Source organism: Apodemus sylvaticus, chromosome 10 (genome assembly GCF_947179515.1).
Source record: "Apodemus sylvaticus chromosome 10, mApoSyl1.1, whole genome shotgun sequence".
NCBI classification, from domain to species: Eukaryota; Metazoa; Chordata; class Mammalia; order Rodentia; family Muridae; genus Apodemus; species Apodemus sylvaticus.
In genome coordinates, this window is record NC_067481.1 from 919,065 (window position 1) to 936,402 (window position 17,338).

The following is a 17,338-nucleotide window of genomic DNA, read 5'->3' on the forward strand; positions in this document are numbered from 1 at the left end:
CCTACAGGTATGGGGCTGATAAGACAGTGGACATGTGAAATGCACACATCGGGGACAGAACCCTCTGGAAAGAAGCCTATGTCCCTGCTATGCACAGCCAGATGCCTCCTCACCGTGGACTCTGTCAAGCCACCCACAGACACAGCCAGCCCCAGCAGAACGTGGTATCGATAGGCAGGCAATCCCAAGAGCTGGGTGATGAGAGGGAAGGCCTGGGAAGGTGCGTTCCAGTTCACAGTGGCCACATCAGACCTGAAAGAAAGTGATTTCCTCAAGGCTATGCTTGGAGGGCCTGGGCTGCGAGGGGATCTGTATCCGGCAGTACCTGGGAAACAGACTTTCCAGTTCTTTGCGGTGGGGAACATGGGGGATGGGAGGGCTGTCGAAGTGCAAGAGGTTCAGGAACACCCGGGCAGCGTGAGCACGGAACCGGTCGATCTTCTCACTTGCCTGCTGGGCAACGCAACACATGACACGCTCACAGCTGCAAATGGAGGGCACACGTATGAGGCCAGTGGGGACCCGTGGTCGCCTCATTGTCAGCAGCTGCTGAAGCCACTTCAGGCTGACCAAAAGCAACTTGGGTAGGAAAGGGTCTTAGGTCACACGCCGTCACTAAAGGAAGGCAGGAGGCAGGACTAAAGCAGAAGCTGTGAAGGGAGCTTGCTCAGCCTGCTTTCTCACAGAACGCAATACTAGTTTCCTAGGAATGGAGCCTCCCACATAAATCATTAATCAAGAAAATGCCTATAGGTCAATTTTATGGACATATTTTCTCAACTGAGTCCTTCTTTCCAAATAATTTTAGTTTGTGCCAAGTTGACATAAAACCAACCAATGCAGGATGGGTACGACTGCACCTTGCCTACCCTAGCATCTCAGGAGCCACACAACCAGTTCACGTGGATGCTGCTGTACTGTTGGAGCAAGACTGAGAGGCGATGGCATCGCAGGTCGGTGGAGAAGGAGGAGAGGCCAGGCTGAGAAGGCACAGTACACACCAGATGGCTAATGTAGGGCCTCAACCGTGTGGCAGAGGAGGTTGGAACCCACGGGCTGGATCAAAGGATGGCAGCCCATCTTGGCATGAGACTCAGCTACAGAGCCCTAAGTTCAGAGACCACTACAGCCTTACCCTCTGAAGCTGACTATCAAACAGGCCAGTTCAAAGGAGGTCCTGGTATGGGGTTGGGGAGTGTGTGTGTGTTAGGGATCCTGACACGGGGTCAGGTGAAGGACCCTAGCCATGATCCTTAGACTCTGGAGGACCAGTTCAGGGGTCAGATAAGCTTGTCTGAGAAGGCATTACGGCCCCAGGATAGCCCAAGTTGGCTTCAGATACTCACATGTGGGCCTCAATCAGCACCGGCTCTGTCCGTGCCAGCAAAAGCATCAAATCCATGAGGCTGGTCATGGCGGCCTCACGGACCCTGTGGATAAGGAGACATGAGGAGGTCAGTCTAGGACAGGGATCCCAAGCCCTGGTTCCACCAACCAGACCCACTGGGCTCTATAAGCACAGACTCTACAAGCAGCTCATGAGGGGAAAAAAGTCTTGAGACACCCACTGGCCACACACAAACTTAGTTCCAAAAGGCCCAAGCATAGGGTACGTTTCAGAGATTACAGAAATTCCACAGTGTAAACCTGACGTCAGAGAAACCCAATGCCAGCAACTGGCCATCTTTACTTAAATCCCTTGACTGGGGAATGAGGGACGTGCTGTCTCTCATTCTGTCAAGCAAGAGGATTCATTCCTAACACCTGAAGACAGACTGGACATGTCTCCGCACAGCCTAAGACATGTGCACACACTGTGATAGCAGATATTTCCCACAGCCTCCTCCCATGTGAAGCTGGCCTCCTGAAGTGTTTCTCTGCACAAGGCTGGCACTTCTGGTTCTCACCAAACAAACAGAGCAACCAACGGATCCATCCTAGACTTACTTTGCTACTAAACAGAGCTGTCTGTCATGAATTTGTATCAAAGAAAAAAATACTGGTCTAATCCCAGAGCAAAGGCAGATATTTAAACTGGGATGCAGGTGCATTCAGCCAGAGTCAGGAAAAGGAAGATACACACTCTCAGGCCTGGGGTCATCCTTGCCTCAATCAGACCCTCTATGGAGCCTGTACCAGGTTCCTGCTGTGAGGGGAAACTCACAGACAAGTGCAGACCAGGGTTCCAGGGACTCCCCAAAGTCAGATGAGGGTACTGGACACAAAGCAAGCCTTGGGAAAGGTGTGCTGTGGGGACACCAGGGCATATCTGCAATGAGTGCCAGGGGTGTGAGGAGGGAGATCTGCAAAGCTCGCTGGGGAAAAATGGGATCACAACTGCAAAACATGCCAGGGGCAAAGGGGTGGAAGACTGCAAAGTGTGCCAGGGACAGAGGTGCACACCTGTGAAGCGTGCCAGGGACACAGGTGCACACCTGGGAAGCGTGCCAGGGACAGAGGTGCACACCTGCGAAGCGTGCCAGGGACAGAGGTGCACACCTGGGAAGCGTGCCAGGGACAGAGGTGCACACCTGAGAAGTGTGCCAGGGACACAGGTGCACACCTGAGAAGTGTGCCAGGGACACAGGTGCACACCTGAGAAGTGTGCGAGGGACACAGGTGCACACCTGAGAAGTGTGCCAGGGACACAGGTGCACACCTGTGAAGTGTGCCAGGGACACAGGTGCACACCTGAGAAGTGTGCCAGGGACACAGGTGCACACCTGAGAAGTGTGCCAGGGACACAGGTGCACACCTGAGAAGTGTGCCAGGGACACAGGTGCACACCTGAGAAGTGTGCCAGGGACACAGGTGCACACCTGAGAAGTGTGCCAGGGACACAGGTGCACACCTGAGAAGTGTGCCAGGGACACAGGTGCACACCTGAGAAGTGTGCCAGGGACACAGGTGCACACCTGTGAAGTGTGCCAGGGACACAGGTGCACACCTGTGAAGTGTGCCAGGGACACAGGTGCACACCTGTGAAGTGTGCCAGGGACACAGGTGCACACCTGAGAAGTGTGCCAGGGACACAGGTGCACACCTGTGAAGTGTGCCAGGGACAGAGGTGCACACCTGTGAAGTGTGCCAGGGACACAGGTGCACACCTGTGAAGTGTGCCAGGGACAGAGGTGCACACCTGAGAAGTGTGCCAGGGACACAGGTGCACACCTGAGAAGTGTGCCAGGGACACAGGTGCACACCTGTGAAGTGTGCCAGGGACACAGGTGCACACCTGCGAAGTGTGCCAGGGACACAGGTGCACACCTGTGAAGTGTGCCAGGGACACAGGTGCACACCTGAGAAGTGTGCCAGGGACACAGGTGCACACCTGTGAAGTGTGCCAGGGACACAGGTGCACACCTGAGAAGTGTGCCAGGGACACAGGTGCACACCTGCGAAGTGTGCCAGGGACACAGGTGCACACCTGCAAAGTGTGCCAGGGACACAGGTACACACCTGCGAAGTGTGCCAGGGACACAGGTACACACCTGCAAAGTGTGCCAGGGACACAGGTACACACCTGCGAAGTGTGCCAGGGACACAGGTACACACCTGCGAAGTGTGCCAGGGACACAGGTGCACACCTGCGAAGTGTGCTGAGGGACACAGGTACACACCTACAAAGTATGCCAGGGACACAGGTACACACCTGCGAAGTGTGCCAGGGACACAGGTATACACCTGCAAAGTGTGCCAGGGACACAGGTACACACCTGCGAAGTGTGCCAGGGACACAGGTGCACACCTGCGAAGTGTGCTGAGGGACACAGGTACATATCTACAAAGTAAGCCAGAGACACAGGTACACACCTACAAAGTATGCCAGGGACACAGGTACACACCTGCAAAGTGTGCCAGGGACAGAGGTGCACACCTGTCAAGTGTGCCAGGGACATAGGTGCACACCTCAGAAGTGTGCTGAGGGACACAGGTGCACACCTGCAAAGTGTGCTGAGGGACACAGGTACACACCTGGGAAATGTGCCAGGGACACAGGTAGGTCTGACAAGTGCCAGGGTCTACAGGTACACAACTACAAAGCACGTGCAGACACACTGTGGGGTAACCTGTACGTTTCCTTCATGTTGCCTGCCACCTCTTAAGCCGTGATAGACAGGATGAAACTCCAAATAACACAGCAGAATCCAGCTACAAGGAAACATCGCTGAGCACACGAATAGGAAAAAGAGACAGGGCCTGAGCCTCAGAAGGCCTCTTGGTAAAAGCACCCACAGCTATGCTCTACAATGCCGTTTAATCTGGAGCAAGGCCACTTTAATGAAACCATGGTGGCTTCGCACCTGCGTCCATACGAACCCCTCCCTGAAAGCCATGCCATTCTCAGTGACCTGAAGGTGAGAACAGAGTAGATCTCTGTGGTACTCTGTGGCTGGCGAATATTACCACTGGCTAAAAGAAAACTCTGTAACACAAAGCCCTGCAATTTAACTATAACTTAGGAAAATCAGTTAAAAACTAACTAAATAAATAATAGATAACAAATGCTAAAATAACAGTAGCAACAACAGATTGACCAAATATGCAGTCTTTACAAAAACTGTATCTGAAAAATATGAAAAATACAGAGCAAACTAAAGAGAAGGTCAGAATTTCAAAAACATCTAGAATCCCTGAGGAAGGTCTAGATACTGTTGAATTAAAGACTACAACAAAAAGGGATGTCAGGGTATGTGTGCCACTAAGGTGACCATAGGGTTTATCATGCCGTGCTGATTGCTGCGGTTCAGATATACCATAGTTGGGCAGCTGTTGTTACTGCCCTCCTGTGGACGCTTCCATGGAGCCTTCTGGTATCATGGACATTAGTCCTCAGGGAAGAGGCTTTCAGTCAGTTCCAGTTCAGAGGCGTCTGGGCCCAGCGTCTGAAACTCATGATATCTTTAGCAGTAGGGACCTGCCTTCCACCCTTGGGGGGCAATCAAGGGCAACAGCAGTAGCCTATAATGTTTTAGGACTTTCTTAGACAACTCTGACCAACAACTCAGAAGAGGGCTTCTTGTGACTTGTTAGGGTTTTGACTAGAAAATCTGGCTCTTGGAGGGAACACTATATAATTCCATATGACTTTTCAGACTCATTACTGGTTTTTTACTCTCCTCCTTCTGTGTGTGTAACTAACAGCCCTCTAATTGGATTTAATACCTGCTCAGAGGGAAATCAGGTCTTCTTATACTGGAAGCCCAGCCAATGAGCTAGGGCTTGTGAAGTCAGGGTTCCTGGAGGAGAACCTACAACTGCCACTACACTAGTTAATCCCTAATTTAAACATGGGTCCTTAAACCCACAGAGAAGTGCAGTCCTCACCCCCTCACCAAGGAAACTGCTCCCAAAATGCAGAACTGTGGAGCCTCTAAGCATCAGGACTCATTATGGAAGAGAAGGCAGGGGCACTGTGAGGACCAGAGAGTGTAATGTCTCCCCAACATCACTCCTAAAGCTGAGATGAACAAGGACAATGGACACGCTTACGTAGATTAGGGTGGGCAAAGCTCCGGAGGCCTCAACCCTACACAAAGAACTACAGGCAGCTAAGGAATGCTGAGAGTGGGACACACACACACACACACACACACACACACACACACACACACACACAGTGCATAACAACTAATGAAAAAGGAGGCCATACATTTGAAAGAACAAGGAGCGGGGTCTTTGGGAGTTTAGAGAGAGGAGAAATAGGAGACCTGGTGTAATTATAATCTCAAAAAATAAGAGAGAAATATTTTTAAGTGTCTGGAATTGAACCATTCACTGCTGGTAATTCTGCACTGGACTCCCAGGAGCAGAATCCTGGAGGTCCACCCTTTGCAGAGAGAGTTAAGACACAAGAAATACCACAGAGGGTAAGGTCCTAAGGACCAGGTCTGGGGAAGAACCCCATCACTGAACCTTTCTGCTTTGCCCGGAAGGGCGTTGTCCCAGTGCCAGGCAGACTGCAAGGAAATACACTCTTGTGTAACTATTTATTCCAAAGAGAAACTACTTTGGAAGGGAGGAGAGGACCTTAAGACTCAGGAAGCTGTTGAAATTTATAAGGCTCGGGAAGCTAATGAAACCTACCCAGGGTTAGGTATAGAAGCAGTAAAAATTGCTGGGGAGGGGACACGCCTCAGCTGGCAGCGCTGCCTACAAGCAGAAGTCTCCAGAGATGGAGTTTCTGTGAGCTGTCACCCCTGCTAGAGAGTGCCTTTCAGTGATGCAGCTGCCCTTTGGTCCCCTATGCAAGTAACCCCTTACCTATGCTCCTCGCCCCTCTAAGTAACTACAAGACCCTCTAAGCTAGACTTAGATGAAATTGTTCCTCTGGTCTGTCTTCAGTGCCCTGTACTGGATAAACAGATGTTTGTTAACATCTTTCATGGAAAAAACACTCAACATTCACATTTTTCAGTCTTAAACTACAAAGTAATCTAGGTCAATCAGGTATCTTGAGAATTCAGGGGCCTCAGAAAAGAAGTCTAGGATCTGCCAATATCTATCACAGACCCAGGTCACTGGCCGCATGTGGACTGGGTTCACAATGCCTGCTTGCCTGCTGCTAACCCTGTGGCACATTCTAGAAGGGTCTGCAAAGGGATGCTACAGGAGAGCAGGTAGGTGGGGATCGCTTGTAGCTTTGGGACCTGCACAGCATTTCAGCTCTGCTGGGGAGATCGTGGCAAGGTTGGAAATGGCTGTGGGGTCCCTCAGAGCCTCCATTTACCAGGCTCATAAGACTGAGGTCAGCCACAGGGAAGGCCTTTCTGTGTCTACACAGATATATCCGGACAACACAATCCATAACAGCTGATAGACCTGGAGGGAGGTGTCCTAGGAGGAGGAAAAGATAATTACAATAAGGAGAACACAGGAAACGCCAGCAAACAGACAATGGGAAGACCCAGTGCAATTGTAAACTAATGACCAATGTTACATGACATTAAAATTATAAAATGAGCTTTAGAGTAGAAAATCAGAGTCAATCAGCAGAACACAGACTAATTAACATTTATACAACAATAACAACAAGTACACAAAAGGAAGAGGCCTTCAGGACCTGTCTGGCATGGCCCAACTGCTTGAGTTTCTGGGAGGTGTGGACAGGGCAGCCTTCAAAGTGATCTGTAACGTGGGGTGTTACACTGGGCAAGGACATGTGAAAAGAAACAATGGCTGGCACCCAGAAGGAAAGGAAGGGAAAATGAAGAGGCAGGAAGAACATGTCAGAAAAATAAAGTCTGGCACATCGTGTGCAAGGGTACACGCTCTCTCCATGCTTGATCACACCGACCAAGACCAATCTTCTCTAAGCTCCTCTGAACTCGTCACTACAGTATGCAGAGCCAGCGGGAGGGGGCAGGAGGCAGGCGCCAGCCATAGCTGTTACTAGACAACAGCGGACTAGCCTTGCTCTCTGCCTCACAAGGCGTCTGCCCTACCGGAGGAGACAGAAGACAATCAGGCAGACTCAGAGGGCTGTGGAAGCCTGAGCAGAAGGAGAGCACCAGCTCACTGCTGCTCCCGAGATGCCAGGGCAGACAGCCGCGCGAGAGTTCCTACGGTGACTTCATGCCTACTGTTTCAAGCCCTGGGCACCATGAGATGCCGTGCCCTCCCATGTCTGAGCATTTATGAGGCAGCAAGGGAGGCGTACTACGAACACTGTTCTTACCAGGCTCCCACGTCCCCTCTGCTGTCTGTGGTGTAATCGCTCATGCAGCCCAGCAATGCGGCATAAACCTCGGAGATGTTCTCTTTGCAGATGACTTCATCTGGGGGCCCCTGTGTGTTCACACCAACCGTCTGGCAAATTCTGAAATTAAAATATGCATGTCTGTGAGCTCATCCTTCACATTACAATGACTTCAAGTATCTTGCTGAGGGGAACATTCGGCATGTCAGAGGAGCCTCGGGGGTAGACTTGGGGGGGGGGGACCAGCGCCCATCCCACTGCGGGTGCAGAATGGCGCTCACTGTGAAGTCACCTTCACCGCCCCCACAGTCTGCAAGGTGGCTGGCTCTTTCTTCCACCCCTATGAAAATAGTTACTGCTGCTATCAGGGGAGTAACTAGGCTTACAGGAAGGACCACAGGGAACTAAAAGAGGAACACATGGCCCTACACACTGCATCTACACACAAAAGTCACCAAGACACAAGATTCAGGCCTTGCAGAATGTCTAAACTCACAGCTTCATCCACCCTATTTATTTATTTATTTATTTATCTATCTATCTATCTATCTATCTATCTATTTATTTATTTAGCAGTACTATGAAAGGACCGACAGCCTTGTACAAGCCTATCTATCTATTTATTTATTTAGCAGTACTGTGAAAGGACCGACAGCCTTGTACAAGCCTATCTATTTATTTATTTAGCAGTACTGTGAAAGGACCGACAGCCTTGTACAAGCTGAACAAGAACTCTGCCACTGTGCTGCTCCCGAGCCCCCATGATGGCTTGGTTTGTTTCTGTTTGGTTTCATATAAAGCTTCGATGTTGCCAGGGCTAGCCTCAAACCACAAGTTCCTCGGTTTCTGAGGTGGTTTTCAAGTGAAGATGCAAATGTTCCCTGATGGTGCTCTGGAAACACCTCTACATTTCTGCTCTGTGCTTGCCTGATAGACAATCCACGTGGTGCCTGCGGACGCCCACCCTCCAGGCTAGAGGCTCACCTTGAGATTGCTTTCAAACCGTCTCTCCTGGCCTCAGCAAAGCTCACATCATTGGGAGAAATACAGGTGACTTTTCGCAGACCCGAGAGAACCTAAGGGCAAGAGGGTCCCCAAAAGAAGTATCAACTACCAAGTAAACACACTTTTTTAGTCAGTTTAAGTATCCCAGTCTGGCCTTGAACCTGAGAATCCAGTCTCCCCATCCTCAGTGCTGTGAGTGCGTACTACCAAGTATGGCTATCAACACATTTCTTTTTCAGACAGGTAAGTGGCTCTGGACATCGTAGCCATGGGTGGGGCTTGCTAGGCAGCTCACAGGAGCCACTTCCCACACAAGGCAACATGCCCTGAGTCTGCTTCTGGAAGGACTCAATGAAAAGAGATCATCCGGCAGCCTCACCCAAACACCAGCGCCTGTCATGATCGGACCTCGTCCCTACAACAGCTTCCTGTCAATGGTTTCCATCTCCTAGAGGGAACAGCTGGTATTCTAGATCCCAACAACAAATGAGCAAAAATACTTATATATCCACCCACCTCCGTGTGTGTGCGTGCACGTTTGTGTGTCTATACAATCAGTATGCTGCAGCCAGTATATGGATGTTGTTAGAGGAAAACTTTGTGCATTGGTACTCTCTACATAAGTTCTAGGGGTTAAACTTGGATTACCAGGCTTACCCAACAAATGATTTATTCACTGAGCTACTGTGTAGGCCCGGGGATACTATTTCTATTTATGCATATGTGGATGCATGCATGCATATGAATATTCTATTTGCATGTAAGGCTTCATGGCAGAAGAGGGCATCAGAGAGAAGAGGGCATCAGATCCCATTATAGAAGGTTTTGAGGCAACATGTGGTTACTAGGAACTGAGCTTAGACCTATGGTATGACAGTCAGTGCTCTTAACCACTGAGTCATCTCTACAGCTCCATTCTAAAATCTCTTTCATTTATAGCCACATTTTCAAGTGGACAAACCCTATGGTGAGTGCAGTTATTATGACAGATATACTGGTCTTTGTACAAGGATAAAGAGGCCTATTGGCACACCATCAAAAGTTATCTGGTCCCACAGGAGGAAACGACACCAGTTTATATAGAAGCAAATGTGGAGAGTTTGTCTGAGTGCATCCCAGCTTGTATGGCAAGGGGGACAGACAGCAAGAGGATCTTAGGATGAGCTGATAGGACCAAACCTGGTGTTTCAATTTGGAGAGGAAACATGGATGAGCTTAATGGACTAAGTTAAGTGTGGAAAGGAAAGTCTCCAGAGCCAGACTGGAACTATGTCCAGAGCTTACACAGGACAGGGGATACAGGATGCTGACAAGGTCAGACACCAGGGAAAGAGCAGGCCACACCAGAGCGGATGAGACAGTGTGAGAAAAGGGTACAGAAGGAGGGAGAAGACGCCCCATGTGTCACCTGGGGCGACAAAATAGATGTAAGAAATGAACAGGCCTCCTAACTCAAGACTTTCAATGGTGGATCCAGCAGAGGAAATGTGTCTTAGTCTTTCCAGATCAAAGGGGCTGGGTGAGGGGCCTGGTAATGCTGAGAAGTCCACTTGGCACCTAACAGAGCAGCGCATGGACCACCTTGCCACTGCCATGATAGGTGTAATAGTGTCCCAAAAGGGAGCAAAACAGTAGTGCATGATGTGTTCTGAGGTACAGGCAGAGGCCCATGGGGCACCAGGCTGAGACACAGGGCTGGCAGCCTTTACCCATACCCAGCCACCTCCCATCGTGGCTACACACAGTGGGACACAAGTAACCTAAGGTACACGGAACTTGGGAAGGAATGTTAACTGCGCAGCTCCATTATTAGGGAAATAAATTGAGATGGGTATAAGCCTAGAAGGTTCGTTCGTTGGGGGCACTAGCTACTGCACAGAGGCTACTGTTTTCACATCCAGGCAGTCACAGTTTCTTCAGACAGTGCCTGCCTACCCTACAGACTTGCACACAGCTCCGTAAGTGTATCTTGCAAGAGCAGGTTAGTCCAGGTCCAACAGCCACTGCCTTGCATGGCAATGTGCTACCTCTGGGAATTCCTTCCCAACCTTCACATCTGTGCCCCCCTCCCCCCCCCCCCCGTGCTGTTGGCACCCTCACCTGCTGCAGATGGCCCCTGAGAAGGAAGCATGGGAGGGCACCTAGAGCTGAGGAAAAGCCACACCGGGTCATCTCCTCTGGGCTCTGGAGCTCAGCAAGGTACTGGGGAATCAGCTCCTCTGAAAAGAAAGAAGTGTTCAGATGTGGCTGCTGCCTCGTGGACTCCATAGAAACACAAGTTAGTTGCATCGAGTGAGCCAGGACAATGCTCTGATGCAGACAGACCTTCAAAGTAATGCATAAGATACAAGGAAGATTGCATACGGTGGTTTTTAAGGTTTCCTTAAGGGTTTTTTTCCCCCTTTGTATTTGTTTGGGACAAAGTCTCTATTTAAACCAAACTGTTCTTGAATTCCCAATGTTCTGGGCACCCCACGGATTGAAAGCTACAATAACTCAGCTGGGATTATAGAGATGCACTACCAAACCCAGCTTTCATAGAGAATTTTAACCACATGGCTTCAGCAAAATAAATTTGAGATAGTTATCAGAACAGAAGACACATATAAGTAAACTCTCACCTTTACTTATTAAGAACATAAATGTTTATGATAAACACAACATCCACTAGCAAAGGCATGAATACAATTCCACGCTGAAAGCAGAGCTCTGGGACATGGTAACTGAGTGTCCCAAGTTCTAGGACACTCAGAGCGCAGTGGCAACATCTGGGAGTCAGAGCCTGCGGGGAGCGGGCCAGAAGGGGAAGAATTTTAAAACTGACTAGCCAGCTATGTTCTTTGACAACACAGCTCAGGAAGGTGGCAGGGAGGTAGATACCATCCCTGAGTCCTACCAGTCATACTTTGGCCATTAGTGGCTGCTAGGACCCATTCACTGAAACCCCAGAAATATACTCTTATCTATCCTCAGATGTGTGGGCAGAAAAATATAACACTCTCATTTCGCACATACCAGGGTAAATTCACTTCAGCAGCCATGTGAGGAGGGGGGGGGGGGCTGTTTTTAGTCTCCTCATGTTTCAACACACCAATGGGGACACCATTTATTGTAACAGATGTAACGTGGTACTTTGTTCGAAAAGTACAACGTGGCATTATTGCTCTACTTTTAAAATCTAGGCTACATATAAAGTTGCTCATGGTTAATACATACTGTAAAAAAGTATTAAGTATCAAGTCTGCCATCAGGTCACACCATCTTTAACTCAGTTCCCAGGGAAGCTGACACCTTCTGGCCCCTGTGGGCATCAGTCACACAAGCGACACACAGGCAAGACACACATACATATAAAATAAAAAAGAAGAAGAGAACAGAGAAAGAGTCTTCCAGGGAGCTAGGAAGGTGGCACAGTGAGTTAAGTGCTTACTGCCCAAGCATGAGCACCTGGGCTGAAATCCCCAACATGTAAAAAAGCCGGGCATGGTAGCATACAGCTATAATCCCAGCACTGGGAGGGCAGACAAGAGGACTTCTGGGGCTCACTGGCCAGCATAACTGGTGAGCCCCAGGTTCAGTGAAAGACCTTATCTCAAAAACAAAAACAAGCAAACAAAAAAGAACTAAAGAAGATACCCAGCACCAAACTCTGACCTCAACGTGCACAAACATGAACACACAGATATATACCATACACAAAAAAAGTACCTGCCAGAATATCAAATTCCACAGTACTTTTATATTTTTGCAAAATCACAGAATGTAAATGTAGATTATTGGACAAGAGACTTTTCTGCAGAGTCTCCAGGAAGTCCTGCTCTGGTGAAGAGATTAGGATGCTTCCTTAGGCAGCTGTGCTGTCTGGATACGTCTAAGGACACGTCCTGAACCCAAGTGCCTCAAGGGGAGCTACATGAAGGCTGCTGTGTGACCGAGACCTGCCCCGCCCTTCCTGTAGCCCAGTCGCCTGGCATGAGCTGGGTGGATCCTAAGAGATTAACTCCAGAAAGGTGACCAGAAGGGGTTGCTTCCCAGGCCGACCCAGCCCGCGCCTCCTGGGTGTCACCCAGCTCCTGGGGACACCACAGAGCCCTGCTTTAGGCCCAACATACAGCTCACTCACTCGCGATGGACAAGCCTGCCTCCCCAGGCTCTTCCTCGTAGTATTCACAGTAGAGGGCAGCCAGGGCAGAGACAGCCACCTCCTAAAACAGAAGAGGACATGAGTGAAAGTGGGTGACCGGGTCACTGCAATAGAGCACAGGGAGTATGTTAAAAAAAATAATTCAAAGTATGTCATTGTCACACTCTGGCTTGTCCTGTCAGATGTACCAATCAGTTTAAATTCTCTGTACCAGGAAACCTAAAGTGAAGACTCTTTACTTCTTCCACACGGTACAATTTCTATGCACTCTCAAGTAGTACAGTTAATATGAAACAAAGCATTTTTTCCCTTCCAGCAGAAGTGTGGGGATGGAGTGTGTCCTTTATGTGGACAAGGGCTCAAAGCAGCACTGGTGGGACCTGCTTTACAGAATACGAGGGTTTACCGGCATCTCAAACAGGAGGGTATGCGGAACAGAGGGTTTGGAAGCAATCTCAGCCCCAGTAACTAGTAAGCTAAATGGTGCAGTGTCACCCAGATTAGGGGTCACATGGCATATCCCTGGACCCTGACCTCCACAGTCTGCAGTAGACTGTAGGACCTTGAACGGCAGCCTGGGTCCTGGCTGAGTAAAGGCTGGAACCCAGGGACCCTGAGGGACAGTTTTTCACCTGGTTCCCGGCACGAGGCTCCCACACGAGGCCACAGCCCTCCCATAGATTTGTGGCCATCAGTCACATAATGGCAATGTCTCAAGGCCCTCCACAGGTAGAGGACAAGACCTGTGGTCACGTAGGCTCAAGACAGACCTCCAATTTAATGAGGTACCTAAGAGGCCTAGAGGCTTAGCCAATTAAGCTTTCGTTCCCAGACACTCCTCTCTGCAAAAGGTATTTAACCTCAGGGCCTCTCTGAGAAGGGGGTACAGTTTTACTCATCCACTTTCTGCCATGACAATAAATGCCTTGAAACCGTGGACTGCCTCTTTTCATCGGGATCCACCGTGGGGAGCCAGGGAGCAGGCCTTCAACTAAAGAGCTGGCCGTCTAATGTCCCGTGGAGGGCCTCTCAGTGCTCCCAGCCGCCAACAAGCCAAGCCACCCGCCAACAAGTCAAGGACTCCTCCCTGTGAGATCCAGCCTGAGCTCTCCCCTCTTTTCTCTCTCTGTTCCAGGCTAGATCCCACCTACCAGGCCCCACTTTGTTCTCAGCTCTTCCGAGCAGCCAGAACTGACGCAGTGCCCCTCTAACCCTACAGTAGATGACTCCAACTCAATTCAAGCCTTCCGTTCAACCTCTCCACAAAACTAAGGAGAAAGGAACTGAGGGACAGGATGAAGACCAGCACCGGGAGGCCCCTTGATACACAACACAGATGCTACATGTACTAAGGAAGCAGCAAAGAATATCACAGTCAAGGCTGGTGGGACTTGTTTATGCACAGTGGTTTAAAAGAAAATTCTGGGACATCAACCATGAGGCCTACAAATTTAACCAGGAAAACTACCACAATTCCAGATTTCCACAGAATGATAATGTTGCCTAAGAAACAAAACAGAAGGAAACACAGGTTGGCAGGGCTTGTGTAAGCATAAATGTGCTTCCACGCCTCACCTGACACATCACTGCCTTTCCAAAATATCAACAATCACAGCTTACCACCTGAAGAATGCGTCACATGCATGTCACAGCTCTGCTCCTGCACGGCCACCTGATCTTGAGGCATGGGCGTGAGCTGGAGCATCTAGCATATGTATCGGTACACATACACAGCATATACATCTAGCTGCTCAAGCACTGCTCTTCCATGTTTCCTCATCTTCGTGTTAATACTTTCCAAACCTCACAGACAGCTCGCCCATACTCAGACACGACCTAAGCGAGCCATTACTATCAAACTAGAGGGGAAAATGTTGGTAAAGACAGAAAGTGTAAAGTTTGTGGTTACCAATGGTCATTCTAACCTACCTGTGCAAATCATGCAGGCCCAACAACAGTGTTGAGGACTGTCAGGTTAGTGCAGGAAGGGGCCACTGAATGGGCACTGTGGACAGCATTATTGTTGCTCTGTGCAGAGGAGAGAGATCTGGCCTAGCATACCTTGATCTGCTGTCTGGAATGGCTTGAGACAAGGTGAAGACTCCTGAGAGTGTCATGTATCAGCCACTGCCAACCGCCTGCCAAAGGAGCAGAGAAACAGCCCACCTCAGATTCCTCTGCCAACTGAGAACAAAGAGCCTCTGCTCACTCTTAGAGCCAACTGTGACTTCTCTCGAGAGAGAACATTCTTCTGACTGCACAAAAGCCCAGGGGCCGCAGTTCCGGGAAGAAGCCCGGCTCAGGCTGCTATAAGTCAGCTCGCCCCTAGCACCCTGCTACCACCACCACTATGGGGAAATGCAAGTCCCTGTGAGCCAGAGACTTGCACATCATGTTTGGGAACTTTTGTTTTGTTTACAGTTGCAATCTTCAAGTGATCTTTTTTTTTTCTCTCTCTCCCTCAATCTCTTTTGATCCCTGACAATTTAAACACAACTTTGACTCAACTACATCCAATAAATGAGTTGAGATATACTTACTCTCTCCAGCTAAATAAAATTAGTAACTTTAAAATATGGGAAGGCAGGCCTGTGGAGGCCTGCCCTTGACTACTTAGGTAATAAATAAGTACCTGGTCATCTAGACTTTCATCTATCTGGGAGAGAAATGCCCGGGATTGGGCACAATGGTGACAGGCAGAGCCACAGCCAATGATGGAGCCCAGTAGGACTCCCTGCCCTATCTGGAAGAGGATGAGACTGAGTTTGCAGCAATTTCAAGACAATAGCAAGCTGTGATCCTTTAAACTGTAGCCCATCAGCCACCCACCCGGCAGGTTCACCTCTTACTTTGAACTTGAACAGCCGTGTAAGGAAATGTTATCTATATGTGGTTGAGGAAAGCACCTACCAATAACGGTGTCCCCTTTAAAGGGCATTCTGGAAAGTGACAAGTTCTCTATTAAGATGCACACTACGGAAAAAGAAAAAAGAACAACATTATTTTTCCAAAACAACTCTTATGGCTGACCTCACTACACCTTAAACAGTGCGTAACCAGTACCTGACTTTCCCTCCCACCTCCCATGCTGGCCAGGTCATAGCCAGTCCAGGCTATCTCCCCAGATGGATACTAGGAAGAAGACACTACAGACCTATCTTGAACACAGGAGCTTGGGGAGCCCTCTTAAAGAACCTGTGTGAACTCAAGAGATCCGAGTAAGGTTAAGAACACTTTACGTCAGTGACAGCTCAGTGGAAGAGCACCTTAGCCTCACTTGAGCCCTGGGATAATCTGGACCATCACCTGATTGTATTTAGTCTGTTAAGAGTTACTAGAGAAGCTTCCCAGAGAAGAAAAGACCCACCCTGAATGTGGGCAGCACCGTTGCATGGTTTTTCTCTCGATGACCAAATAAAATAGAACATTAACATTACCCCATCTCTATACTTCCTAGACACTCATGCTACATAACCAGCTCCTCACAGTCCTAGAGCTACAACTACAGCTGTTCTCACTGCCTCAGTTTCCCTGCCATGACAGGTCTGTGTAAGGGGAGGAGCTGATGTTACGGTCTAGTTCCCAAATTGGTCCTTGACTGGTTAATAAAGAAGGCCAAGCCAATTGCTGAGTGGAAGGTACAGGCAGGGCTTCTAGGTCCCAGGAGGAAAAGAGAGATGCAGGGAATGAAAGAGGGGCTTTTTTCTGCCATGCTTGCAATCATGTAAGATCTCAGGAAGCCAGGGCCTGCGGCTCTGCTGGGGGTGGGTTGCCAGAGATGTTCGTCAGGGGCTGGACTCCCAGAGCATAAGGCAGGTAGGAAAGAGAAGCCAGGTCAGTGCTGGCGGTACAGATCCGCCTAAGCCAGGTGGAACAAAAGGGAACCAGGAGTGGGCTGATAGTGCAGCCATGGTGCTGGGAAAAGCGTGCTTCTAAAAATACACATAACGGGACTGTTCCATCAAAATAAGCCTTTCTTTCTGAGATTTTTCTGCTTTTTCTGATATTTTGTAATAGCAATTGAAGCAGTTCAATGATCCAGGCCCTGAGGTCAGTCTTGTCTCACAAAAAAAGACAACCACAACAAAACAAACAAAATTACTCACTTAGGAAGCAATGGCTGTTCTCACTGTTCTCACTGCCTCAGTTACGCATTCCCCCCAGAAGCAAAGTCTCAAATAGCTGCATAGGGTGTTTGAATGAGCACCCAGAGGCACGCAGGCAAGTACCCCAGATTGATAGATAGAGGGCAACTATGTGGGCTCCATAAGTGTGTGTGAGGGGGGGCATCTTGAGGCCACAGGTATAAGGGAGGTGAGCACTGGGTCACACCAGTGCAGGATAGGGAGCACCTGGGGTTCAGAAACACAGGGCAGGTAAGCACCAGGGCTCCACAGGTGTAGGGCAAATAAGCACCAGGAACCCATAAGATATGACAGGAGGATGTCTGGGGATGTGACAGGTGTAAGGCACAAGATCATAATGGAAGC

General features: G+C 49.4%; 1 protein-coding gene across 1 annotated transcript in view; it reads right to left on the reverse strand.

The window, feature by feature from the left end:
- Window positions 1–17,338, reverse strand: part of Tbcd (tubulin folding cofactor D) — a 155,739-nt gene that overhangs the window by 12,230 nt on the left and 126,171 nt on the right. The window contains 9 exon segments of the mRNA XM_052196288.1: window positions 114–252; window positions 326–484; window positions 1,347–1,430; window positions 7,679–7,819; window positions 8,684–8,775; window positions 10,805–10,923; window positions 12,828–12,909; window positions 14,910–14,986; window positions 15,759–15,821. Coding sequence (XP_052052248.1) covers window positions 114–252; window positions 326–484; window positions 1,347–1,430; window positions 7,679–7,819; window positions 8,684–8,775; window positions 10,805–10,923; window positions 12,828–12,909; window positions 14,910–14,986; window positions 15,759–15,821 — 956 coding nt within the window.